We start from the raw sequence: 27,942 nt of genomic DNA, 5'->3' as shown, positions 1-27,942 counted from the left end.
TGTTCAATATGCTATAGAAATAAATATGAAATTCACCCTCAACACATCCGCCTAAATACAAAAGTCTTGATTGTGGGAACATGGTGGTGGGAGAATCATGCTGGGGGGGATGCTTTTCTTCAGCTATGACAGGGATGTTGAAATTCAATTCAAAAATACTTTATAAATCACAAAAGGGAAATTCAGTTAAGGATTAAATTCAGTTAAGGATTAAGGAGTTAAATGCAGAGCTTCCCAGGAGGACTCCATGTTTGCAAAAGAGTTGGATGGAAGATCTTTTCCAGGTGGGTAACCCTGAACATACAACAGGACGTAAAATGGAATGATTCAGATCATTGTTGTCCAACTTCTGTCTATGGGAATTGTGTGTTGCAGGTAGTTTTTTAAGCATTTCTGGCCTAATGAGTTTAAATCAAGTTAAAACAAGACCTACTGCTAACCAACACCTTTGCTTTAGGTCTGTTGAAGCAGATGAAAACCACAAGCTCCAGAAGCCTGGAGTTTAAATTAGTTGATTTAACCCTGGCCCAGACAAAGTTCAGGCTGAATTCCAATTAAAAATCAGTTACAGTAAGACGTGAAAATGGCTGCTCAGAAAAAAAACAAAAAAAAGTTTTCTAAATCTGAAAAGCTGCAAATCATTGTGTCATCATCAATCATTGTGTTTCTAATGTGACATAAAAATGTTCAACGGATATTATTTGGGCAGCATTGTTTAGCAAAAACAAACTTGTGACGATTTGAACTGCACCTAAAGCTGCTACTGCTGTTTTCTGCTTCAGTTTTTATCCCCTGTCTGTTTCTTCTTAGCTCCACCACGCTAAGCTCCCCATCCTGATTTAGGATTAATCCTATTTTAGTGTCAAAAATGAGATTGTGTTGGAACACATCAAGATATTACTCCTCAGAACTAGGGTTATATTAGACATGAAGTAAGACGATCGTTCTACCAAAAAGAGGTCGGAAACATCAGGGGATATATTTCTAGTGTTATTTTACCAATAAGTGCGTTGCATTATTTTATTATTTAAATAAAACACTTGAAAGATAGAAGATTTTATGTGTTGGATGCTGTTTCCACGGCAGCCAGTCAAACCAGTCTATCAGCCCCAGTTCCCGTCTGTGGGAACTGGTGACAAGGCCACTTTTCCCACATGCTGTAAATAATAAGAAAAAGAATGTGATGAGGATGAGGAGCTATTTTTTTTTCTCTCCAGTGTGGTAATGGCTGTCATTGTATGACAGAAATATAATTCAAAGGAGCTATTTTGGTTTTCCACAGGCAGAAACATCTCTGGCGCGCTGCATGTCATGTGTTGAGACCATGAACCACCATTATGGTCTTATGATATTAGCCTTGCCTGTCATTAAAAAGCAACACGTCCATTAAAGCCTCTTGTTGTCCTCCTTGGATCTCTGTTATCATCAGAAAAAGTTTCTAGCTGGTAAAAAAATTTAATTTTTTCCCCCAAACATCTTATTTTCTAATTATTGCAATTGGATATAATTGGTATAATTTTTTTTTAAACTGTAATGAAGCCATTTTCTTCATATTAGGTTCTTTTTTTTTTATTAAAATCTCTTACAGCTTTTAGGTTTTTACTGTTTTTATGCTTTATTTTAACAAAATGTGTCATTTTATGGAAGACTTTGGTTACATTTTTGCCTTGTATTTAAGTTTATGTCTTTAGTTGTTCTTTAGCTTTTATGAGTTTGAGTTTTCTGGTTGTAATAATAATATTTTTTTTATCTCATATATTTTTAAAATATATTCCTTCTTTCCTCATTCTGCAGGGAGTTACTTTGCCAACCATTTCATCATGGGAGGGGAGAAGTTTGACTCCACCCATCCGGAGGGCTACCTGTTCGGGGAAAATACGGATCTCAACTTCCTGGGAAGCAGACCAGTAGCAGTAGGTTTTCTTTTTTCATAATAAAGGTTGTTTTGACTAGAATTGTCAAATTAGAAATAGTTTAACTTTGTTAGACGAGAGTTTTAATTCTTTTTTCATTAATGTTCCTTTATACTCCCTTCACACATCCCTCATGCTTTCTCAGCGTTTGTCAATTAGCTGCTTTTAAGCTATTTATGACAGAAGCAGATATTTATGTTTTTAGGTCATAAGAATTATATAATTGAAAATAATCTATAGCTCTATAGCACATTAAACATGTTGAACTGAATACTATAGAAAAAAAAGAAAAATATGTTAAACGTTAAATTAGAAAAGCAATTATTTCATTTTAATTATTATGCATTTTTATGTGCTTTTTTTACTGACCATTGACCAACAAGCCTTTTGTAAAAAGTTGAACTAAAATTAAGCTTCAAAATGTTTCTCTTCGAGGTCCAAAAAGTGACCAGCAAACAGAACTTAAGTCCCTTTCTTTCTTCATACCGATCACCACACTGATTGAGCATGCATTTAAAAAGGAGCTGCTGACTTTCTGACTTGTGCAAAGACAATTAACCGCCCTTCAAACCATCACAGATTGAAATTTATTTCGTCTCATTAAGCTAATTAGACTGGAAAATCATTATCTGCTGACTCCATGTGCTGCGAGACGGACAAGTGACACATTCTCTGGAGAGTTTGTTCAAACTCCATCAAGAGCCTGAAGGTCAAATTAGAGAGAGCTGCAGAATAAAAGCCCTTGCGCCTGCAGAGGGAAAAAGGGAATCAAGCTAAAATAAAAATGCGTCTTTTTCTCAGCACCGATCTCAGTGGTTCTGCTGTTTCTGGCTCTGCTAGGGCTGAAATTAGTCAAACGGTTTTCCCCTGGTTTTCTGGTTGTGTGTAATCCCGCCGTAGGCACATAATTTAGATAGTAGCTTCAGTGTTGGTTTTCCATTTTGATCTGTATTTTTTTTTTCAATGCTTTAGCAGCGTTGTATAATGGGGTTTGGTTTCATAGGACTAGCCGCAGTTGTTCTTTCTGTCTGCTGCACCACACTGGCGCCACAAGTATGCCAGTATCTGAAGCTATTTTTAAGGGTTTAATAGAAAGTCTTAGGAATAAAAAATGTTCTTAGACAGCTTTTATGAACTATTGAACCATTCAGTAGGGCAGCAAGGTAGCAGTAATTTTACCGCAGCAGTTGTTAAGCCCATTTAATGTTGACAGCCATTTTCCTACATTCTACTGTTTTCTGTTTTACACTCAAATAAACTTAGAAACTTGCAGCCATTTAAGCTAGTCTGTTTCCTAAATTACTCTGTTATCTTTAAGTCCATCTGTCCAGCAGATAAAACTTAGTTGAACTGTCTTTTATGCAAGGGGTGCAGTTCTAAGCAGGCCAATGGCCGATAAGCGTAAAAACACAAAGACAAAAAATCTCTGCCACCATAAAGGGTTTACTCCCTAGTTATGACTTTATTTTACCAATGAATAGGTTGCATCATAGGTTAACATATTGTTCTCACAGAATGGATTTTTACTCCTAGTAAAATCCTGAGTTTGCTCCTAGTATTTATAGCTTAATATGCCGAATGTAGGCCAGTAAATAATATGCAGAATGATGTGGTGTGGATGGCAGCAGGGTCACAGCTGCACCTTGTCCTCACTGGATGACGGTGATTGTCATTTAAATGGCCTGAGAGCACATATCCAGGTGAGCATTGCTAGATAAAAGCTGCATGTAATAAAAGATCAAATTAAATGGTTGCACCCTGAGAGCATGCGCAACGACGCCTATGATGCTTTATGTAATCTGTCACTGCAGAATAATAATAAAAATTTTTTTTAAAGTTATCAAGATAATAGAGTTTCTATTAGTTTATTATTATTATTTTTTGTGGTTAGTTTCGGTTTCATCAATCGGATACAATAGGGGGTGATTCTGCTAAGGTTCAGCTACTTTAGACACAATGTTTTCCTCTTTATCTAATTCTAAAGCAGCTGCCGTGCCAATAGAAAACCAATTAAATGCTCCTTACTTTATGTTTTTGCAAATTGTTATGGTAATTGCATATTAAATATCATTTCACATGTCAAATGTTTTGAGTTTTTTTTTTTCCATAAGTAAAACACACAACATATTTCAGCATGTCTTTTTCTAATGAGAAATATACCAAACATTACAAAAAAACCGACAACATCGTCCATTTAATCAAAAATGACTACATTCACATTTCACAGCGAATTACCTTTTATTTACTCTACTTTCTATTTTCTAACGTTACACAACATTGTCGATGGTTAATCAGTCAAGTGGGTTCAAGATAGCCAGACTGATGTTATGCTACATACTATACTATTGGATATATTGGCGCATATATGGATTTTCTTGGTTAGTACATCCACTGACTGTAAAATTAGCTGCGAAAAGTCCTCTCAGAACCAGCATACTTCTTGTTTTTGCAGCCAAATGCTACACACGTAGGCATTTTTAGGCGCATCTCAGTGAGAGTGGGGAGTAGCAAGATGGCGGCAGTTGACTTCACTTTTTTCGGGGTTTCAGAATCCAGTGAATAAATAGAGAACCTTTGCTTTAAGTTCATTAGCCCTGCTAACAGTTGCAGATTTCGGAAAGAGATCTAGTGCCATAATATCCTGGTACTCAGCAAGAAACAAAAAACAACTGAATTTGTGCAATATGCACCTTATCAAGATATTTGGTGATATTATCGTGGTAACGATAAAAGTAACAAAAAAACCAAACATAATTCTCCTGTCTTTTTTTATGTAACTGTATGGCTGTGACTGTGTACCACTGCAATATACACATTGAAATGCGGCACCTGTAGGACAGAGGTAGGATATGCATCACTAAACATCTCTAGGAGCCGCATTTAATCATATTCTTCAAATATATTAATGCCCCACTGGAAAAAGAAAAAGAAAGAAAAAGTAAAGTTCTGATAATTCCCCCACTTTCTGGTTTTTAATCATCATTGATTCTAATTTCTCATATAGACAATAGATCAAAACTCTTATTATGACCAGAAATATATCATGATAAACAGTACAATAAATTCCCGCCCCTAGCTGAACAAAAGGAAACTTGTTTTTTTAAATCTAAAATGTTTACAACTTTCTGCATTAATGTTAATCCACACATTCACATAGCAAATTTTTATTAATTGCAACTCTATCTTTTGTCAACATAATTTTTTACTAATTTCTATTTAGTAAAAAGCTCAAATAGTTTCGACTGAACCTTAAGTAGCCGTGTAGGTAGGTAAAGTGACAGAGTGCAGCCAGTGAGGTCTGAGTGAACGGTCTGTTTCAGCAGCAGCTCTCTGTGTGTGTGTGTGTGTTTGTTTGTGTGGTTTGCAGGCGTGACTCCTGCTGAGCCCAGATGTGTAATAGTGCTGAATATGGTGTTATTCAAGCCACACAAACACCCTTAAACACACGGGAACTCAGATGAGGGGTTGTACTGTGGAGGTATCCCGACCACATCCTGCATGTTTCTTCTCCTGGGATCCTCAAACCGCTCCGGCTCGGCCCTTGCACTCATTCAGCAGCTTTTGGCCTCAAACACGCACTGAGAGATTTTCTGGCAATGAACCGCAAACAGCACTGTTTAAAGGTTACGTATAAAAAGGGCAAAAAAATTAGATTACTGTTTGATATCTTTGACAATAGCTGCAAGCCTCACCTGCTATTTTGTGACAAAGTAAATGTACTCATAGTCATTTTAATATTTTGCTTGAATAATAAAAAAGGCCATTACAATTAATTTCCTTTTTGCCCAATTTAATCACTTTTGGCTCGCTACACTGGAAAAAATCGAAATCTAAAAAAGTTATTTTTTCTTAAAATAATTGCATTTGTTCTTGGATTGAGGAGGTAAAAGAGACATGTTGCCAATGGAACAAGACAATTTACACTTCAAATAAGAAAATGCAATTGCCTTGTCTAATTTCAAGTGCATTTTTACTAATCTTATTCTAAGAGTAAAAATATTAATTCCATTGGCAAACTATCACAATTACATACTGAAATTAATGGTAAATTAATTTAAGACATTTTTATTTATTTCTAGATCGTTTTTCCAGTGTAGTGTAAAAAAAGCTCCAACTAGTTGGCTTTTTCTCATACTAGGTAACTAGTAGTTATTAAAAACCTCACAATGTTGACGCCCCGACATAACTATGGGATCACTAGTGACATTTTAATAGGCACGCTAGTTGTTCACTATGGTTAGGGTAATGTGAAAATTCAACTTGTTGTCTTGGTGGCCAAACCAGCTCACTAGAGAAGGTTCCTGCACACTTAGGAGCTCAATGAACCAATTAGGGTGTTTTCAGTGATCAAACTCAAAAAACACAACGCATTATTTTCATCTTTATAGACTAGACTAAATATTTTAACGGAAAATTTTGAAATTTTAATTTGGTAAACAAAGAACATTGAAATTCAAATCTGGTAGTAACCTTAATAAACTGCTTAAAAGTGTCAGCTTGACGAATAAATACATTTGGTAGCTTTTAATCTATCTATTTTAATTGCCGTTTTTTTGTGCACCAGTGTACTTTTTAAGAGTATAAAAACTTTGCTTAATTTTTCTAGACAATGTTTTTAATGTGTTTACTTGCTGACATACAGTGTTCAGTAATGCAAATAACAGTCCTTTATGCTCCTAAATTGCTGTTACACCAAAATAATGCAGAGAAAAGGTAATAATAAAAAAACGGGTTGTAAAATGACACCTTATATACTTTTATAGGCTGTTTTCTTATAAGTTGGTGCATGTATTTACAAGTAAATTTCCAATATAAGAAGTATTTGTAGTATATATGAATAGACTCCTAATGTCTTAATAAATATGATACTTTTCCCAGTTATCATCCTTGTGTCTAAACACAGCTTTATAGACACGATTTTAAATTTTTGGGTCACTTTCTTCCGAAAGTATTTGATTATAAAGCTTTAATTAGTTGATTATTAGACATCTACGGTGGCCGGGAGGTGCAGACCAACATTACAAAATCAAAAAAACTTTTACAAGTTCCAAAACAAATAATCATTTCAGAAAACAAATTAATATTTTAAAAATAAATAAATAAATAAACAAAACACTGTTAAAAATTCAAAACAAATAGCATTTTACGAAAACAAATAAAAAACATTCGAAACACTTTTACAAGTCCCGTAGACATCAAATAAAAGTCAAAGTCATAGCTTGTAACTTTTGGCCACTAGGGGCACTAGACCTGTAACTGCCCGTATTTTGCTTGTCCTAAATGTACAAAAAATAATAAAGATATATGACTGTTTACTAGGAGCAAAGTGTTAACTTACAAGTCTAATAATAAAGTTGAGAAAAGAGAATCGGTTTTACATCCGGCTTCTTCTTCTTTCAGCCTGCACCAACGAATAAACTCCTTTACAAGACTCTTTTTAGCCTCTTCAGAAGGTTTAAACTTTTTCCTTTCCTCAGCCATGACGAGTAGTCGAGCAGGCGGAAAAATAGTAGAGCAACAGCCATAGCTCCATGACGATATAAGAGCCTTTGCCCGTAAAGCGATACGTTCTTTCAGGTCACATGACCTGACCAATGACGTTGCGTGTTCTCCCAACTTACAATATACTCGTATTATTGTTAGGGTCAACCTCTCTTTATTGGCCTGAGGAATCATTTAAAATATCTAAAAGCCGTCAACTCTTTAGGTCACAAAGTCTGTGGTGGGCCTTTATGTTAAAGCCCCTCCCCTATGCTGATAAGTTTAGACGTATTAGCGAAGGTATTTTTTGTCTTTTAGAGGTTTTACCCAATTGGATCCAGGGTAGTGAGACATCTTTTTCAAACCAAGTCCCACTGTTGACAGATTTTAAAATGAGTTTTATGTTTTCTTGTTGGCGTCTTTTTTTTTTTTTTTTCCTGAAACACCAACATTTAAAGCTTCATTTCTCTCTATAGTACATCAACTAGTTATACAGATTTACACTAGTTAGTTAAACTTTAAGGTAAAAAGATTTCAGCAAATATTTGCCTTTTGCAACGTGGTTGTTAACTACAAGGTCAGATTCTAAACATTTAAATATACAGCAGTTTGCATTTTACTTAATGGGTAAATGATTAAAAAAAAAACTGTTTCATTTAGTCCAGGAAGCACCTTGTAAATATTACTAACTGTTAGGATGTTTTCTTTTTCACATTGGTCTCACTTTTTAGTGACTTCTAAGAGAAAACAAACATTTCTTATAGTGTCAGCTGTAACTGAGGAGATTTCTTTTGCCCAGACTCAGCATTTGTCAGCACCAGCTAGATCCGTGCTGACAACCTAAGGCTCTTCCACGTTAAGGTTATCAGGATCTATTGAGGCCATTGTCCAACCCAGAGTTTGATGTTTGTCAAGAAAAGGAATGCTGGGTTGATCTAAGAGAAAAGATGGAGCTCTCCCTCCTTGGTCTCACAGCATGTATGTTATATCTAATTTCTTTTTCTGTGTCTTTTGTGTCCAGTTCCCATATGCAGCTCCGCCACCTCAGGAACCAGTAAAGACGCTACGAAGCCTTATAAACATTCGAAAGGACACGCTGCGGCTCGTGAGGTACATGCCCCTTTCTAGGTGGCATAACATGCCATTAAGCAACTCGCACAGGGTTTGGTCAGCCAAGCTATTTTTATGGCACAACTTAAAAGAGGTATTTATAGAGAGTGTGTCAAATCATTCATTCTTTTAAGTGACGCTGACATGTACCTCTTAGCATTTGGCCATTATTGTCACACACTCATGTCTGAGGTAAACAGAACATTTCTTTTATCAGCTCAATCATATTTGTGTTACATGTCTATATAATGTAATGAAATTCCTGTGCGTTGGAATGTTTTCAAACCTTTAGATCTGTGCACATTTTCCAATAACAAGAAACTTCAATGTATATTCTCAGGATCTTAGATAATGAATTTAAACCACTATAGCTCCATCTGCAAGAGTTCAAGAACGTTCCCCCCCTTTTTTTTTTTTTCCAGATGTAGCGAGGACCTGAAGTTGCCGGGTGACGAGGTGGCGGGGAAGAACAGGGCGTGCTACAATGTAGAGTTCACGTTTGACGCGGACACGCAGGTCGCCATCACCATTTACTACCAGGCCATAGAGGAGTTTCACAATGGAGTGCCAGTGTAAGTTAAAGTGCACACACATTCGGGGGTGGAAATAGTCCAGATTCTTGTTTTTATTTGGATTGATCACAGTTGAATTCTACAGTCTGTTTTGGCATACTTGCAACATATGATTCTTAGTGGAAATTGCCAGAAATTTTTGTTCAAAATGTTAAAAACGTGTTTAGATTTATAAAGTTTGGGTTTATTTTTTAACTACCGGTAATTAGTAGAAACTATCAGAAGAATTCCCAGTGATTCGGGTATCCTGCCACAAGGTTGTAGCAGTAGTTTGTCGAGATTTTGGCCCATTCCTCCTGACAGCACTGATGTCATTCAACCGCATTAGTCAACTGCATCTCTCTGACACGCCTTTTTTCAGCTCTACCTAAAAAAATGAAAATCAGGCCTTTCTGATGAAGACTCGACAACAACTTCTAGTTTTCAGCTAGAGAATTATAGTAATGGGAGCATTCTGGGAAGAATCCAGAGTGACAGTTTGGAGTTTTGAAATAGTGATCTGCAGTCTCTCCAGAATGATAACGTCCTGCTTTCAGCCTTAATTGTAAAATCAGAAACTTTCTTTTAAGGTTAACCTAACCCTTTTCTTTGACATATTGATCATCACCTCAATTTCAGTTTAAAAGCTTTTAAGGAAGTCTGTCCTAATATTACAGTTGTTGTCTCTGTGTTCATTTGAAATCTATAATCTGGCTATTAGGCTTTAATCTGCTGTTTCTTTTTGATTTTGGAGATTGGAGATTCTTCTGCCTAAGTCGCCTTTTAGCCCTTGAAGTTGAATCCTTTTTTCTCTGGATGTTGGCCCTCTCTGACTGGCTTCATCCGTCTCCACTTAAGCTTTTTTCTTTATTACTGTGGTTGATATTTAATCCACACCATAACAGGTTATTCTCTAACTGGTCTAAATCCGGAACTGTTTAATCTGCCTTAACATCAGTCAGTGTGAACAAAGGTTATTTATTCATGTTTGTAAATATCTGATTTTAACAGGATACAAACACGTAGCACAGGAAAAAAAAATCAAGGGCGGTCACCTTATAGTAGCCGCATTGTTTTTGTTTTTTTCCTTCCCTGCTTTTCTTCTCAACATTTTCAATAAGGTGTTTTGTTTCAGGGTGTTCTATTAAATAATTTAGCTTTACGCTTTCAGCTAAGAAAGAAAACAGTTTAAGGAAACATTGAACTCACCAAGCAAGACACTTTAAACCGAGTTTTAAATATGTTCAATGTAGTCATATCAAAACCAGTTTGGACTTGTACATGTAAAATGTATATCCTATTCTGAGGTGGTCATGAAGCCCCAGAAGGAACTAAAAGCTTCCCTTTTTTGTTTTTCTTTTTAATGGAACAGATAAATTAATCATAAACTGTGTTTAGTGCAGAACAATCCTAATTTTAGGATCCGCTCTGAAGCGGCTCCTAGCTTCATAATCATGCATGTTCTGCCAACAAACACCTCTATTATATAACATGGAAATCCTTGCTCTGACTGTAGGTGTTCACATATTTTGCAGCCACATACACACGCACAAAATTTGTATTGACATGCATTTATAAAAAGTACAGGAGTAGCAATTTTTTTCAGGCTTCTGTTAAGATTCCTGACCTGCTGGCGACTCTCTTTCTGACCTCTGCAGCTACCTGCCACAGGACAGCTCGCTGCAATCAGAAACTGTTCACTTTAAGAGAGGAGTGTGCCAGCAGTTCTGCCTGCCCTCGCACACCGTCAACCTCAGCGAATGGGCGGACGACGAAGTAAGCTGCCTCATCCTGAATCTGCTGGCGAGGGAAGGCCGCCTGTGCGGCATAATGAATGCTTGCGTCTCTCTCTCCTCAGCTGCTGTTTGATGTAGACAAGGAGATCTTCCCGATGGTTGTGCAGGCTGTGGTAGACGAGGGAGAAGGTAAGAGGACGTGTTAAGGTGGGGTGAAAATACCGCAGCAGAATTTAAGGTGATCCATGGTGTTTTATCTCTCCAGAACATTTGGGCCATTCTCACATCCTATTGGCTACGTTTGAAAAGGTAAAATGAGCCAGAACCTGGAACCAAATGCTTCTGGATCAAGAACAAAATATATTAGGTTTTACTTTTTTCTTTAATGTGCATGTCATGTTGTTTTGCAGCACATGGATGGAAGTTTCTGTGTAAAACCTCTGAAGCAGAAGCAAGTGGTGAATAAATCAGATACTTTCTTCCTCCGAAGACTTAAAAATTTTTAACAATTTTCTTTTTCCTGTTGAATAAATAACGCCATACACTGTTTGACTTTATTCTCTGTGTTCCTTTTCCCAGGTGGATGGAGTTAGCTACCTGCTGCAGGAGATCTATGGGATCGAGAACAAATACAACAGTCAGGAATCAAAGGTAGGAATAAAAAAAACACAAGAGGAATTAATGTCATCTTTTATCAGGGCTGTCTGCTTTGGTCGGTTATGCTCTTTGAAAATGTTCTCTTTTCCTTCTTCTTCTTCAGGTGGCCGATGACGAGATCAGCGACAACAGCGCAGAATGCGTGGTGTGCTTGTCTGATGTGCGAGACACCCTCATCCTCCCGTGCAGACATCTATGTTTGTGTAACGCCTGCGCAGACACTTTGCGCTACCAGGCCAACTGCTGTCCCATCTGCAGGCTGCGTGAGTTCACCTTCACAGAAACTAGCTTTCACTGGCAAAATAAATCTTAATAGCCACTTTAAAACACAGTTTATTGCTTTAAAGTAGCACTAATCCACATTTTTTACCTCCATATATCTTCCTATAAGTCTTTATGATTGTAAAAAGAGTGTTTCAGACAAAATTACAAGCAAACTTCCCAAGAATCTGTTTTGTATTTTTGCTGGATCGTTATATTTACTGTAGAACAGGTCCAATAGGTTTTGCAACAGGGCGTCCACTGCTGCATGATGAGCGGATAAAAGGAAGATCCTGCTGTTGATCCATAACTGATGAAAAAAAAATGTCTGGCCATAAGATTTGGAACTCAAATCTATCTAAACGTGTCACTCAAACACGGCCTGCAGCAGATATGGAAAGCCATTAGTTCCACAAATACAATCCATTAAAAAAGGCAATATTTGAGGGAAACAAAAAAATTTAATGGGATCTAAGATGATTGCATCAAATTAATTAAACTTATAAATAAATTCATATATTTTTATTTACATTATTAGTCATTTTAATTTAATATTTTTACTTTTTTTTGTTTTTAGGTATTACCGTACTTAATCAGTATGTGATTAAGAATGTGAATGCTTGAGTAATGAGTATTAAATATGAAAAAATATACTTATTTCAGCTCTGAATGTTTTATATCTTGTAGCTTTTATGGGAATGTGGATCTTATAGAATAATTTAAGAAGGACATATGAGGTGTGCGGTGCTGGTCTTAGACTTTTTTCAGGGTGTAAAGTTGCCTGTTTTAATTCTATATATAAATTGTTGCTGACTTGGATCTGTAGGATGTAGATACTCATCTAATTAAAAGGACATTTTCTGAAGGATTTTTACAGCGGATTCAAATTGCTAAATAGTTTCTTCAGAATGCAGTAAAGCCGTACAACGTCAGATTATTGGTGCTTTGAGGTCAAAATGTAAAAGTACGTAGATGGTCAGCCATGTTTTATATGGTACGGTCTGTTTTCCACATTTGCTCATCATTTTGCAAACACAAAAACTTTACTCCAATTTCAGGTTTAAAGATTTCTTTAATTTCTTACCTAGGTAGGTTTTGAATTACATCAAGTTGAAAAGAGCAACTTCCTCTAATGAAGTGCTCCTGCACCCATTGACAGCTGTTTTTGAACTGTAAAAACTGATCTTAAAACAAGTAAAATTCTTTAAATAAAGTGTATTTCCCCTAATTTGAGCAAGTAACTCTACCAATGGAATTAGTATTTTATTTCCCTTAAAATGGAATAGTTGGATATTCAGCACTAGAAATAAGATATTGCAAAAAGTTTGACATATTTTAAAAGTCAGTCATCTTATTTCGTTGATAAATTGTCTTATCTACTTGAATAAAAAGGAAAATGTGCTGTTTTCAACCAAAAATTGGCTTACTTTTTTTACAGTTTCAGCAGATCAGCGGATTTTCCGTCTGAAGGAGTAAAGGTCAAAATGTTAAGCATTTAATCTGAAAGGATTTGGCCATCTGATAAATCTCTTTTTTTAAGCTCTTCCTGTTTCCACTCATAAAGGTGTTCAGCTGGTTTAGTGTTTTAATGGTTAGGATTGAAGTTGCTGTGTTTTCAGGACCTTTGTCCCAGGCATTGATCCATTTCATTAAAGATTAGACTTTTGCTGATACGAAGTCCAGTGGCGCATGTGTTTTTGATATGGGAGTAGCCTTAAAGTGCAGAATAACAGCTTAATTACATGGTCTGATTGTTTTTGATGACATGGTCCATTTTAGTTGCGATTAAGTACCACCTGATTAAGTTATTAATCAGTGACTTCATGGAGCTTTCAGTGTCCATCAGCTGGACTGAGAAAGCTTCAGTAAGGTTGGAAAAATGTTCCGCCTAAAAAATAAATAACTTTATAATTTCTTTGGTGTCTAATAAAAGCAGCAGGTTTGCTTTGACTCCATCGTTGCTTCTATGAGGGTTTTTTTTAACTGACCTGCTAAGCTTGACATCAAATTTGCTTTCTGATATCATCATTGCTGTTTTTTTTTTTCACTGTCAGCCTTTAGAGCTCTGCTGCAAATTCGAGCAATGAGGAAGAAGCTCAGTCCTCTGTCGCCCACCAGCTTTAACCCCGTCATCACCTCCCAGACATCGGACTCGGAAGAACACTCAGTGAGGCTCAGCCGATGCAGGAAGAAGGTAAAATGATCCTAATGCTTTACTGTAAACATATTTTCCTGCTCTGGTTTTCTTGCAGCAGGCATCGGAACACATCCCTCCCGGTTATGAGGCTGTTTCTCTGCTTGAGGCCCTGAATGGGCCCTTGAATACCTCCTCTGTGGATCCTCCTCCTCTCCATTCTGGTCCCAGCCACGTCGCTGGAGTGTTGCCACCATATAGCAGTGAGCCCCACCCGGCCAGATCCCTCTCCCCTCTTGACCAGTCCAACTCCAGTCAGGGAATAAAACTGAAAAAGAGTGGTTCAAAGTAAGTATCTCTTCTTCTGATCTTTATCGTTAAGGTCAATAACATCCAGAGTCTCATTTATCAGAAGAGGCTGTTAAAGTTACCTTGTGTTTGAATTTAACTACAAGGTATCAATCTGAGAAAGTGTTTGCAGAAGGGAGGGACATTCACTACAATTCTTTAAGCTGATTGGGTAAATCAAGCAGCACATGCCTCCCATGTCGAGTTTTTAGCCAATTGCAGCAGCAGTAGCAGCTGTGAAGTATCACATTCTTGATTTGTTTCACAACTAGCATAGTTAATGGATAAATCAAATTCTTACCAAATCTGATCTGGAGGAACATGCAAACATCTTTCCCATCCACAAAGGCACAAATTGCGTCCTTTTGCTTGTTTTTCAAAAAGAAATAGAGGGTATTCCAGCTAAAACCGGTGCTTATGCATCTGTTGGCTTCAGGAAAGATGTATTTTGGGAGTTTGTGAATTAAAAAATCTCACCATATTTAATCTTACTTGCAAGGTAACAAAAATGAATCCCTGCTGCAGAGTTGTTTACATTTAATAGTAGAAAAAAGACCAGTTTTATGCAAGGGAAAAGTAAAATATATGTATTTTTAACAATATGTTTCCAAACACTTTGAAATGGAGTTGTTCCTCTGTATTCTGACAAAGTGTGGATTTTAATCTTAAGGTTTTTTTTTAGGTCTGGATAACATAGAAAAAAAATGAGCAAAGACACTTTTACTCCTAAATTTGACTCCATATCATATTTACTTCCTACTGTCTCTCCTTTCTTTCTTACATACTCTCTCCCTTGATTATTTTAGTCCTTCTATCTTTCCTAAAACAAATATAAAGAATCTTAAAATCAATGACAATAAATGATGCAGATTAAATTTTGAAGCATTCATTTCAGTCATCACATGTTTCATGTTATACAATAAAATATTCAGAATTTGATGCATCATCTTTGTTTGTTGCAGATCACTTTCCCAGAACTCCTCCGTGCTTCCCGAAGAAGAGGACGAGAAGTCTGGCAGTGAATCGGATGCATGTTGTCCCAAAGTGGCCGTCGATCAGCAGGAGGTGCGTCTGTCTGTCTGTTTTATGAAACAGTTCAGATTTTTGTTTGTTGTATTTTTGATAATCGTGGCTTACAGATGATGCAAACCCCAAAATCTAGTTTCTCAGAAATGTTGAATAATAAATGAGATTTAAATGGCATCAATAATGAATTATATAAACAAAAATATCCGAATGCCCATTAGAATTCTGTCCATGATTGGTCAGGAATTCCTGCATCAGCCCACGGTTCTACTGAGGTGGAGTAAAAACCCCGGATTTTCCATCTGCTTTGTTGATCTTGGTATCCCTCATCTTCCTCCTGACAATAATCTGTAGATTATCCAACAGGTTTCCTGCAGATCCTTAAAAAGTCTTAAAAGGCATTCAATTCTTCAATATAAAATCAAGGCCTTAATTGGTATTAAAATTTCTTAAATCAGTCTTTCATAGGTCTTAAAATTGTTACCAAATCAGAAATAGGATTTTGTTTTGGTAATCCATATCAAACAATAAAATAATTTACATTATTTTTCTTACATTTACCAAACCGCTCCCTGTAACCGTTATTGGTTCCGTCCTGATAGCGGAACCAATAAAAAAGATGTTGCGGCCGGACCTTGGGATGATGTGCCATTAACTTTTTATCCGGACAACATGGGGAAGTTTTAAATTCAACATAAAATAGACTGCCATCCAAGAGTTTTCTGCATGGGAATCAAGGCAGTGAAGACGCATCTGCAAAGCATGAAACTCAAAGCGTCAATATCAAGTTATGGAGAAGCAGCAGGTATCTCTCAGTTCTGTTCCACCCTTGTCTCTGCAACGCCTCCACAGCATCTCTCACATCACAAACAGCGCCAGTAGAACCACATCTCATCTTGGCGTACCGCCAAACATTATCCTGCCAAAAATGAGAGTAGAGGAATTCAGTAGGGAACAAAACAAAGTTAGTGAATTCAGTTCAGTATTTGTTAAAAATATGTTTGTTTTTAGCTTTCTTCCTATATGGGAAGTTTTTCAAAATTTTAAACGCATCTACTGGGTCAGAAAGTAGTGGTTTATGTTAAAATAAACATTTGGGGTAAATTTGTCGCTACCAGGTTTATCTTTTATTGTCAAGTTGGTCCTAAATTTTTATTTTAAGTGGCATTAAAAAGTTTTGAATTTAACTTCTGTTGTAGAAACTCTGATTCAAGGGCTTCAGGTCTGAGCGGTTAATTGACCAATGAAGCACCGCAACACCGTGGTCATTGAACCAGCTTGTTGGACCTTTGGCAGTGTTGGCATTTGCCAAGTCCTGCTGAAAGGGTGAAACCAATGTCTTCATAAAGTTTGTGAGCAGAAAGAAGCATCATTCCCTCAATGTTTCTGAGTATGCTAAACAACTAGCTTCTTTAGCTTTAGCTTGTGTGGCCTATGCTCCTTGCTGAGGATGCTAATGACTCAGCAGTTTTCCGAGCAGCTGTATCAGCCATAATGCAGTCATTACTTAACTAACTAGTACATTAGGGAATGCTTTTTAAGTTTTTTTTTTTTAATCCAATAATTTTCTGAGATGCTGAATATGAGCTTTTTATGATCAAAATGTAAATAAAAAAAAGCTTTTTTTGGTATCACTCTGAAAGGTTTTAGATTTTTGGAACAGTGAGGTTTTTGTCAACCTAAAAATGTCTTTGAGATGTTTCTCCATACGCTCACCGGCCTGTCTTCCAGTGCGGAGTGACTCCAGACAGCGAGAACCTGACGCTTTCCTCCTCTGGAGCCATCGATCAGTCGCCCTGCACCGGCACCCCTCTCTCCTCCACCATCACCTCCCCTGAAGGTACAGAAAACAGGGCAGAAACCGAGTTTGCATCATCAAATAGGACTCCTGATGTCATCTTGATTAATAACAGTATCAACAAGACAACTGTTGTACATCAGAAGATTTAATATTTCACATGTCAGTTCTGCTTTGCTCCATTTTTAAAAACAATCTCTCAGTTCAACTTATAATATATTTCATTATTTAAATATATATATATATATATTCTTTCTATTTAGACAGAAATATAATGAAATAAAATGAAAAACAGAAAATGTTAACATTTTTTTTTTTTATTCATTTATTCGTACTTCTTTTGTAAATGTACCATATTCAGTTATGGTATAAGCTGAGAAAACCCTTACTGTTAATGTGAAGGAATTAAACTTGCAGACTGGTGCTGCCAATCAAATGACCAGACTTATAAAGCAGCAGTTTTAACTTCCTGGAGCATTGCAGTGTGTTAAGGCAATATTAGGTTGGAGAGACAAAGACATTAGAGGAGCAAATCTTTGCTGCCTGGCTTTCAAAGAAGAACATTTGCTAAACTTATATTCATTATTCTTTACCAAAACTATTATTCTCTTATGAAAAACATATAAAAAAAAAAAAGAATCACAATTTGTTTACAAATCCTTCTGGTCAATCTGGTCTTCTAGAACAGAGTCCATTATGTGTTGCTCCATAATGCACAGGCTATGTTTAGACAAAACTACCCACAAAAACCCTTCAGCCCAAATGTCAAGCTTGGATGTGGAGGTAGGATGCAAATAATGTATGAACTCCTCTTTTTGTTTAAATATTCTAGGTTTTAATGTGTGGCTATTTGTCCAAAATATGAACTTGGGTCCAAAACTGGGGAAAAATCCTAAATACAGCAGAAGAGCTGAAACAGAGTTGTGAAAGAAGGAAATAATTGATGTTCTAAGGAGATCCTGGTCTTAAGTTGAATGCTGTGGTCTGACCTGAAGACTTAGCTAAGAAAAAAAGGCAAACCTTAATGATGGGAAGAAGCATGCAGGGAGAAGTATGGATATTATAACCTCTTATTCTTTGCTGTATAAACAGTTTCCATGACCTTTTGACATTTGCCTTGTTACACAAACTTGAATGTATTAAATGGTATTTAGTGTCATCCATCAACCGACATTAGAAGGAAATGATAACTTTTGTGTTATTTTTATTTTTTTATGTTAGCCCCTTTTGTTCTGATACCATAAATGATTAGGGTCGTATAAATCCAGTGGTTCTCTGAATGTCGTAATGTTTTGCTCGAGAACATTAAGAATCAAATGTACTGGAGACCAACAGATACTGTGAACTGGTGTGGAGAAATTTAAAGTCTCATATTATAAAAACAATAACAAATTCAATTTCAAGGCTTGTTTAATTTCTTTAAGACATTAGTTGCATTTGCTTTTGAAAGGATAAAGAGATCCTTATTTTTCTGTCCCAGTTAAATGAAATATCCAGTGGATATTCAGTAGAAATCATAAAGTCCAAAACTTAAGCTGGACATCATCATGTCTCCTTCTGTCTGTCAGACCCGGTGAGCAGCAGCCTGGCCCAGTCAGTGATGTCAATGGCCTCGTCCCACTCGCAGCACTCTCACATCAGCGCTGACACCATGTCCTCCATGTCAGGGTCCTACCTGGCCGGCGCTGAACCTGAGCCCGCTGGAGTCGGGGAGGGAGACGTGGATGGAGAGGAGGACCGAGACGCTCCGATGGAGAGCAGAGCTGCACCACACCAGGACGGGGTGAGATTTTTATCCTGGCGGATAAAAATGGCTTCATGATGATCCTGTTGAGCTAAGACAGTCCCTGCTTGAATTCTCTCCTTTTTTCCCCCTCATTTAGGAGTTTTCCAGGGAATCAAAGGGAAACAATTACTCTTTGGCTGTAGAGGAGCAGGATTCAGAGGTTACTGTGACCGACACACATAAGTAGATTTATTGGAGCAAATTTTTATTTTCATGTTTCAGAGCTTTCATCTTTTATTTTATTTCAGGGAAATGATGTCACAGAAGAGGACTGCTCCTCTCCGTCAAACGGGAAAGGTAACTATGAGACTAATCCCTCACTTCTCACTCAAAACAGCTCACCTCCCTCTGTATGTGTTACACCGCAGTCATAAAGGCCACATTAAATATGTCATCGTCTGAATTGCTGATTTTGCTTTGTTTTCTTGATATCAAGGCAAAGAAAAAGTAAAACCTGCAATGGCAGTCTTTGTCCTCTAGATGGGGCTGTTTATTTTCTAATGCAAGCTGTTTGTCGGACTCCACTTGCTTCACATGGGCTTGGCTGAATCCTTATTGGGTGGCATCATATTTAAAAAATATAATCACTAGAAACTCTTTGATCTGGTTTTCCCGTCTGAAATAATCAATCCATTAAATCCTTAAATATATTTAAATCAGTGTTTCTAAAAGTTTATCTAGTTAAAAGTCAACAATGACTACATGCAGCTTCAGCCATTATGTGTAGTTTAGGTTGGACTTTTCCATTTTCTGCACCTGCGTCATCAACAGCTTAAAGAGCAACCAATAAATATTTAAAAGATAAGGCTTTAAGCAAATAAACAAATAGCTTATTTTGTTATAAATTATCTCTTAATATTATATTTTATAAACTGATACATATTTCGTAATTTTTTATATATTAATTTAACATATTTGTGCAGCACATGCGTTGTTTTCTGTTTCAGTCAAAGGCTGTGTCTGAACGTCCCCCATTATCACTATATAGGGCACTGTATAGTGGTTTACAGCATTTTAGATGAGTTTCTGAATGTCTAGTAGATGAAAAGTGGACTCAAAATTTCCCATAATGCACCTTGAAAAATAGTGATCATCCATGGTCACTAGAGGAGATCTCTCCTTGCAAGGCATCATGGGATTTGTGGTCCCGCTGTCGCTACCCGACAGTGGCAACAAATAACAAAGATGGCGTAGGCTCTGTGCGGTGGAGGTGGAGTCAGGTGACCAACGGGGAGCGAAAAGTAGTGATCATCTGTCCAAACGGTCAGTTAACTGAGTTCACTAATAAGTCCACTATATAGTCCCCGCTCTGTATAGTGATAAGAATTTAGTGGTTCAGATGGTTTCCTGTCCCTGTTAACCGACAAATAGTTTAACCACAGTAATTTAGATAATAATCATTATGAATTGTTAGAAAAAGTATGAAATAAATAAATTAATTGATTCTTTAATGGTTCAATAACTTTTACATTTACAATTTATTTAGTAAAATACTGACTTGTAAGAAAAAAATATTCATAGCTAATTTAATTAGTAACTTGTTTATTAATCAATTCATATTTTTTTTTAGAAATGTGTGACCAAGGATGAGAATATTGTGTTGTTTATTGCAATGTAACACTTCTGTCTCTCTGCCCAATTTAATATAAATGTGATATGAGCTTTAGATAAACTTTATCAAAAGTTTGATTTGTTTGTATAAGGCAAGCCCTTTTTTATATCTCACTTCTGAATTATAATTGTCTACACTTCTCCTAATCATGATTTGTGTTTGTTTTTGAATGAGGAAAAGTAAAGTGATGAAGAGCTACATAAAGGCTGATTGTGAACCAGTGGTTCTTGATGCTTAATGCCAAAGCAACAGGCTAGCTGATAAATTTACAAGAAATATTGTCGCATTAAAATGTGATGCCTTTTTTTTATGTTGAATTTATAACACAGAATTTTTATCATTTGAAATCACATATTTATTTTACTTTAAATTCAACAGCAAAAAAAAAATGCTTGTAAAAACATACTGTATTAAAAAAATGTCAGCTGCAGAGGCAGTCCAGTGACTTTTGACCAATCAAATACACTCATTGGGTCACATGACACACCAATAAAGTGGGAAGAGGTGGGTCCCTTAACAGATCAACCAAACATTTCACCCACCGTACGTTCACCAAAGGATCGGCGTAACGTGTTTGTGTGCCATGGAAATTCAGTGCCTTCTGATGTGCTGAAACCCGTTTCCACAAGTTTTGGAAACCCCGCCTTGGTCATTAACAGCAGGTGCTATCCAAACCGGAGGGTTTTGTAACGCCCCTGTATTTTAAAGCAAAAGTTTGCACATTTATTTTAGGAGATTCATTTTATCAAGTGTGAATTTCTGCAGTTGAATTCTTATAGGTACAATTTTTGCTAGAGAATTGAAAGTAAAATAAAATTAATTCACAAACAGTTCTGCTAGAAGTTTACATACCCTTTATTATAATTTTTTTCAGTTTTGTGTTATTGGAATAACTACTGTGAACATATCATTTTCTTTACAACTGTAAATGCCCAAGATAAAAGTTCAGCGTTATAAACATAATATAAAATCAATGCTCTGATTCTGCTATATTTCTTCCATCATTAAACTGTTAAAAACCTGTTTATGTAAGCAGGTTTCTCTGTGGATGGTGTCATTGTGGGTGTTTGATGGAGTGCAACTGAGCAACTGACCAGTGTTAACAGAAAACACTCAATAGGATGTATGTTTAGAAGCACATCTGTAAGAGCTCTGCCAGATGTGTTCTGAATGTTTCCCACTGATTTTTGTGACAAACTGAACACCAGGTCTATGTGTTTACTAACTTATTGTTCTGCTTTTTATTATGATTTTACAGCATATATGACCCCAAAAAACCAAGGGTTTTTTTTTTTTTTGTTGTTAACAACAGATTTAGATGTTTTACTGGATAAAAAACATCTTTAGGTCCTTTTTTATGTTTTAGATCCACTGTCATCTCATGTGCACCTGCTCTGTGTTTTTCTGCTAAAATTTCATTTGCATCTTATTTGAAGGCTTACTGAAGTGGAATTAAATCACAGGAATGTCTCATCATGTTGTCAAAATAATCCTTTGAAATAGCTTACTGAGTCTATAGTTGGAAAACCATCCACTCTCATCATGATCTGGTCAAGTTTATATTGTGTTCACTGATTTTAGTGATTGATGAAGCTGTTGAACTCTGGTCAACAGAATGTTTCTCACACATCCAGCGACGTCAAACCTCATCAAGGTAAAAAGTCCTGATAAAAGAAAGGAAAGATTTTTGTCTCCATGAAAAAAATTGCAAAAATATGAGACAAAGGTATAAACAAATCTGATAAAAAGCAACTCTTGCTAATTCAGCAGGACTAATGATCACATTACAATGTTAAAGCAATTAACCCCCTGAAAGGAAAGGTTAACTGTAAGTAAGTTGTCCTTAAAACTTTTAAGGTTAATTTGAGTGTTTATGCAGAAAAAATGTAGCTTTTTATTCTTCACAATGGACCTGCAGCTACATATATGGCATCATATTCACACCTTTTCTTGTTCTAATTAAATCTGACAGCCTGTTGATTTGTTGTTACTGAAAATGTCTCTTTGTTTTACCACTATCGAATAAGTTTTGGATCTAAGCAAAAGGCCAAGTTTAACCTTTTGATCTAAGTCCAGTTCAAAAATAAGTTTGCAGAAATGCTCCAGAGATCTAACTTATTCCCAGGTTGGCTTTACAGCAGATATTCTTCTGACTGTTGATGTATTTAATCATTTTTCACTCCAGCATGGCCTCCCCCCTTCTCTCCTCCTCCTCCTCCCTGCTTGTCTCACCCCTCCTCCCTCCCACCTCCTCCCCTCTCACGCTGTGCCTGGCTGCTCTTGTTTGACCTTTGCCCTCGCTTGCAGGTGGGCGGAGCAGGTGTCCAGAGTTGGCCAATAACAATCAGGGCGTCGCCCACTGTGACACGCCCTCTTTGGGGTTGGATAATGAGCAGGCTCCAGACAGCCGATTCGCCGGTGAGTGGCAACCTGTCGAACATGGACCAATCAGAGCTTGAGGATAGAGGAAAGGAAATGTGAGGTTTGCATGACTCAGCAACTGCAGTTAAAAGAATAAAATAAAAAAAAAGGAGTTGGCAGAAATAATTAATAGGGGTTTGTTGCCTTTATAGTAAAGCATGAAGATTCGGTGCCTTCCTTTTCTTCATTTTAATTTTTCCAGATTAATTAGCCACGCACTATTTCCTTCCTCTTCCTTTGAGTCCAAACCTTGTAGGTATGTGAGCCAGTTCACCTGCAGGATGTCGGATAGGTGACTTCTGCATGCAGTCATTTAAAGAAACAAACAAAAAAAAACAACTCTATTTGTGTGTGTGAGACTGAAACCGGTATTTCTCAAAGACTGGAGTTCATGTTCGGTGTCTGCCAGCTCCAAGCCGCTTTGCAAAACATCTGCACACCCAGTTCTCATCCATCATTCTAACCCCTTCATTCTTTCCCTGAATCCTAATATTTGGTTCAGTTTGAGAAGAGATGAGGGTCCTTGATGGAAGGCTGGCTTAATGAACAAGTGCATCTTGGTATTTATAATATAACTAAAATTCAACTTTATCTTAAAGAGTACAGTAAGTATTTGGTTGGGGCTCCTTTTTCACGAATCAGTTCATTGCAGCACTAAGGCAGGTGTTGTTAACCGTCTCATTGTCCCATGAACACTAAATAAGGTATTGGTGCTTCTTGTAATGTGATGCGGAGGTTCTAGCGCACATTTCTTCTCAGCAATGGAACATAATCTAAAGGTTTGAAGACTTCTGATTCTGGTCTTGATGAGGCATATTGAAATAACACCAGCAATTGACTCAACTCAAACTTTATTTATAAAGCACGTTTAAAACAACCATGTTTGACCAAAGCGCTGTACAGAAATCACAGTTACAATGGACATGGTAACCCAAATCATCTGTCACCGTGGAAACATCTCTCTGGACCCCAAGCAGCTTTAACCTTGATGTTCAAATGAAATTCAACATCTGCTCTCATCGGAGGTTTTGTCAATCCAGACACTTTGGCACACAAGTGACCAAATACAAGTAATGTAACATAATAGAAAAAAAAAAAAAGAAAAGAAACAGCAGCTGCATGAAAAAAAAAAAAATCTAAAATGATTATATCCTGGGTTATATCCTGTACAGCAATAGAAATACCCCCATCATTAAAAAATATGCTTTGCAGTTACCAAATTAAGAGTACAAAATAGTCATGTGACAGAAAATGTGTATCTTTTACAATGTCTGAAAAAAAAAAAACTTTCTACAAATTAAATAGGAAAGAAACTTCAAAAACATTGAGCCTGATGGGAGCATTGATCCCGATCAATTCTGAAAGCAGGATGGAGTCACCTTTCACTGAAGGATTTCATTCGCAGCTTCATGTAGGCTTGCATTGTTCAAAACCGATGGTATTTTTGCTACAGTCCATCTCCCCCCACCTGCAGTCGCTCAAGGACCCATTTCAGGACTGAGCTTCTGCTCTGACCAGTTGCACCAATGTTAGGTTGTAGCTTAATTCGTAGATACAGATGCGTGAGGTGAGTCTCTGCTCAGACTCTACCTTGTAAAAATCGCCACTGTATTCTTAAATTTCTCTTACAGTCCCCTGAAAGCTGTGCTATTTGCTGTTGTTTGTGCATCACTTTTTCCTTCCACCAAATTTCAGCTAAACTTCTTTCATCATAGATGGAGACAACAGCATGTGAAGAGCCTGCTTGTCTAACGATGATGTGTTATAGCTTCTCTATAATTGTTCAGGCCATTATAAGATTTAACATAATTTGTAGTTTTTCTGTTTTAGCCTAAAAAGGGTTGTGAATATGTTTGATTTAAAATAGAAACTAATTTGTGCTACATAAGTTCAAACTTCCCCAAAACCCTCATCTCTTTCTCTCTTGATTTTTTTTTTTTAAACCGTTCAGCTCTCCACCCCCTGATGCCCCTCATCCCCTTGACGATGTTTTAAACTGAGCGTTGTGACATGTTTCCTACTCTTGTGTCGTAAAACTTGTGTTATTTCTCTGTTTCTCTCCTTTTTCAATCCTGCCACCATTACTCTCATCTTCTGTTCTTTCCTCAACATTGTTTCCTTTCCTGCCCTTTCCCACATATCTCTGTCTCTTCTTTGCCATCCTTATTTCCTGTTTGGCTCTCTTTCGGATGGACAGATGAGGAGTCGTGCCCAGTGCACATTGAGGACTAGGTATGAAGTTATGGTTAGATGAAGAATCAAACATCAGGATGACGAGCTTTAGCTGGCGTCAGATTTTCCGTTTATACAGTAAAAAACAATGTGTACACACTTTAGTTTTCATATTTCAATGCATCGGTGAAAGATTGATTGTGGCATGATGCTTTGGTATTGTTTTAAGCTGATGGGAACAAAAAGTGGAATGTGTTTGGAGCTAAATGCAGGAAAAAACTTAAATTTTTCGTAATTTTTTGAAACTTAGAATGGGAAAGTTCACTTTCCAACAGGGAAATAATGCTCTATATAGCCAGGGGCACAATGCATTGGTTAAGATAAAACATATTTACACTTCAAAATGGCTTCATTAGATTGTAGACTGAGACTCTATACAGACTTGAAAGTTACTGTTTGCAGATTTCTTTTATCTAATTTACCGTACCTGCAGAGCAAGGTGGTCCTACAAAGTACTGACCCATCAAGGCTGAATACAGAGCGAGCAGAGGTTGGTAGAGTACTTTAAAGATGTACTAAAGTAAAACTAGCAATTAAACATAATTTCTGCTCGGATAAAAGTAAAAAGTAACCATCGTATGAATTATTCAAGAATAAAAGAAAAGTATTTGGTCAAAAGGCTGCTCAAGAACTGAGTAACTGTTTTACTATTGTAAAATGAACTTAGACAATAATATTAGGTTATGTACACTTTATTTTTGTTATTAAAGACTAAAAGAAAGTAATAATAAAAGGAAGAAAGAATTCAAGCAGAAGAAACTAGAAATGAAGACCTGAACTGAAGTCCAGCCTTTTCTGTCTGAAAGGTTATTTTGTTTATGAAGGTTTAAAAAATACAAATTATTAATTTATATCGGATGATTATTATTTTTTTTCTTCTGTCTTTTTCAGATTTTATGTATCTTGGGGGCTACAGGCCTGCTCTAGACCCCCTCCCCCACCACTTCTCCACCAGCAACATTAACCTGGAGGAGCAGGGGGCGGAGGACAGGGACGGCCAGAGTCCGAAACACCCCCGCCGCGGGCCGCTCATCGTGTAACGGTCCAACCAACCTAACATCCCCCGACCCCCACACTTTAAATCAGCTTTTCCACCTCCCGGCCCATAGAGCTGCGACTGTGGGTACCGTCTTTGCCGAGCAGGGAAGCTTTTCCCCATCTGTCTAAAGATTGCCGTGACGATCTGTTGCCGCCGCCGCTGCTGCTGTTGGACCCTGGGTCAAATGGAGAGAGGAAGAAAGAGGAACCACCGTTACCATACTTGGTGCACTTTCATCTCATTTTATTTGTTTTATCGTCTGTGACTATTTCTGGGAATGATTCTCCCATCCTGCTGTGTTATTATTTATTACCTGTAGGTTTTATGACGGCTCTGTATTGTGTTAGTATCTTTAGAAATATTTTAATCCTCCTCTTCACCCTTTTTTTCTTCCTTCCTACTGATTTACCAGCCAAACAGTCAGGGGCTACTGTGAACGGCAATCTGATTTATTACTACTAACTTCTTCCTCTGTGTAAAAAAACTGTCAGAACGAGTGGTCGGACACTTTGACGCTAAACATCAGCTCTCACCGGACTACCTTACTGAAGTAAAACAACACTGACCCCTTTCTTCGGATCAGGGAGCTACACTCTCGACCTTTGCATGCAGCTTTTTCACCTTTTCTCTCCGTTTCCGTCATGCTTTGAAACTCCTGAATGTAAATTTAAAGGCAGTCGGACTTTTTCGACAGATGAGCCAAGAAGCGGCGGCCAAAATGACCTGGAAAGGAAAGAAATGTGGAATGTAGGACAACAAGAGTGGAGTTGGGGGGGAAAAAAAGGGAATATAAGCGACACCATATAATCTTCACTGAAGCTGGAATCAAACCCTAATTTCGGCGCACACAACCTTCCATCCCATTCTCTCCTTCTGCAGCTCTGTTATGGCATGTCAGTATTAACCCAGTGCAGCAGCACGTACGTCCAAGCAATAAATCAACCCTGCACCTTCATCTTTTCACCTCCTGCACTAATTCTAAGACCGAAATGTGTTTGCACTGTCCTAATACACTTCAAACCTTCCAGTATGTTCTATGTATTTAAGCTTTGTTGTTGCCATTTTGAACAGAAAACCTCCTATGATGTAGCAAGGACCCCCCCCCTCCCCCCATGAACCGTCCTGATCCAGCAGCCTCCTCTCGTTTTTGAACCTCTTCAGTTGTTTTTAGTTTTGTAAAAAAAACTTCGATGTACATCTCACCTGTTGTCGACGCTAATCATTTGTTTTGTTTCAGAACACTGTGCTGTTTCTTAGAATGTGGATGAAATATGTGAAAATTTCGTAAAAAAGGTTTACATAATCATGCAAACTTAATGGATAAAAAGAGGATCAATTTCTGCAATTAATGCACTACTAGCTGACTCCTAGATGACACACTTTCTGGTGCATGAGGTGATGATAGAAGTAAAGCATGTTAGTCTAGGTCAGCCTGCACCCTCCTGTAGACTTGATAATGGACCACTGCACAACTCTGAAGCGGTACCATGTCTCTCTGTAATGTTATATTTCAATTGTAGGCGCCCTATTTCTATTGGCCTGCTCAGGTCAAGACTTCTGCACTACTATAACCGAGCTGCAAACAGTCATGTGGTCACAGTCTGAAAGTGCAGACCGCTGCTTTCTGGCACCAATCTCAGTATGAAATTAAAGTGAAAATCACAAAACCCAACTTTTCTAGAGTGAACATGAAAAAGACATTCAAACAATAAAGATTTTACAACTAAAGAACTGGAGTCATTTATTTTCCTGTAAGTTTTGTTTGACTAAAATGTCAGTTATTGATACTCTCCCTGCACATAGAAGTGTATGTCAATAACTTGAACATTAAAGTTCA

General features: G+C 37.2%; 1 protein-coding gene across 5 annotated transcripts in view; it reads left to right on the top strand.

Moving 5' to 3' along the window:
* Positions 1–26,879, top strand: part of rnf157 (ring finger protein 157) — a 28,329-nt gene extending 1,450 nt beyond the window's left edge. The window contains exons 2-20 of one of the 5 annotated variants that reach the window (XM_015382246.1): positions 1,795–1,913; positions 8,416–8,504; positions 8,927–9,076; positions 10,714–10,831; positions 10,914–10,980; positions 11,057–11,100; positions 11,202–11,249; positions 11,371–11,442; positions 11,552–11,711; positions 13,764–13,876; positions 13,962–14,191; positions 15,154–15,256; positions 16,949–17,057; positions 18,584–18,798; positions 18,899–18,961; positions 19,050–19,098; positions 22,721–22,831; positions 25,032–25,066; positions 25,958–26,094. In XM_015382246.1, coding sequence (XP_015237732.1) covers positions 1,795–1,913; positions 8,416–8,504; positions 8,927–9,076; positions 10,714–10,831; positions 10,914–10,980; positions 11,057–11,100; positions 11,202–11,249; positions 11,371–11,442; positions 11,552–11,711; positions 13,764–13,876; positions 13,962–14,191; positions 15,154–15,256; positions 16,949–17,057; positions 18,584–18,798; positions 18,899–18,961; positions 19,050–19,098; positions 22,721–22,831; positions 25,032–25,066 — 1,895 coding nt within the window. In that variant the 3' untranslated portion in view covers positions 25,958–26,094. Of the gene's footprint in view, positions 1–1,794; positions 1,914–8,415; positions 8,505–8,926; positions 9,077–10,713; positions 10,832–10,913; positions 10,981–11,056; positions 11,101–11,201; positions 11,250–11,370; positions 11,443–11,551; positions 11,712–13,763; positions 13,877–13,961; positions 14,192–15,153; positions 15,257–16,948; positions 17,058–18,583; positions 18,799–18,898; positions 18,962–19,049; positions 19,099–22,720; positions 22,832–25,031; positions 25,067–25,957 lie in introns of all 5 variants that reach the window. The other 4 variants (XM_015382215.1, XM_015382226.1, XM_015382208.1 and 1 more) reach the window with 4 other exon arrangements.
* Positions 26,880–27,942: the final 1,063 nt, after the last annotated feature.

Source organism: Cyprinodon variegatus, unplaced genomic scaffold (genome assembly GCF_000732505.1).
Source record: "Cyprinodon variegatus isolate N-32 unplaced genomic scaffold, C_variegatus-1.0 Scaffold12, whole genome shotgun sequence".
Taxonomy (NCBI): Eukaryota; Metazoa; Chordata; class Actinopteri; order Cyprinodontiformes; family Cyprinodontidae; genus Cyprinodon; species Cyprinodon variegatus.
This window is presented reverse-complemented; position numbering and strand designations above follow the sequence as displayed.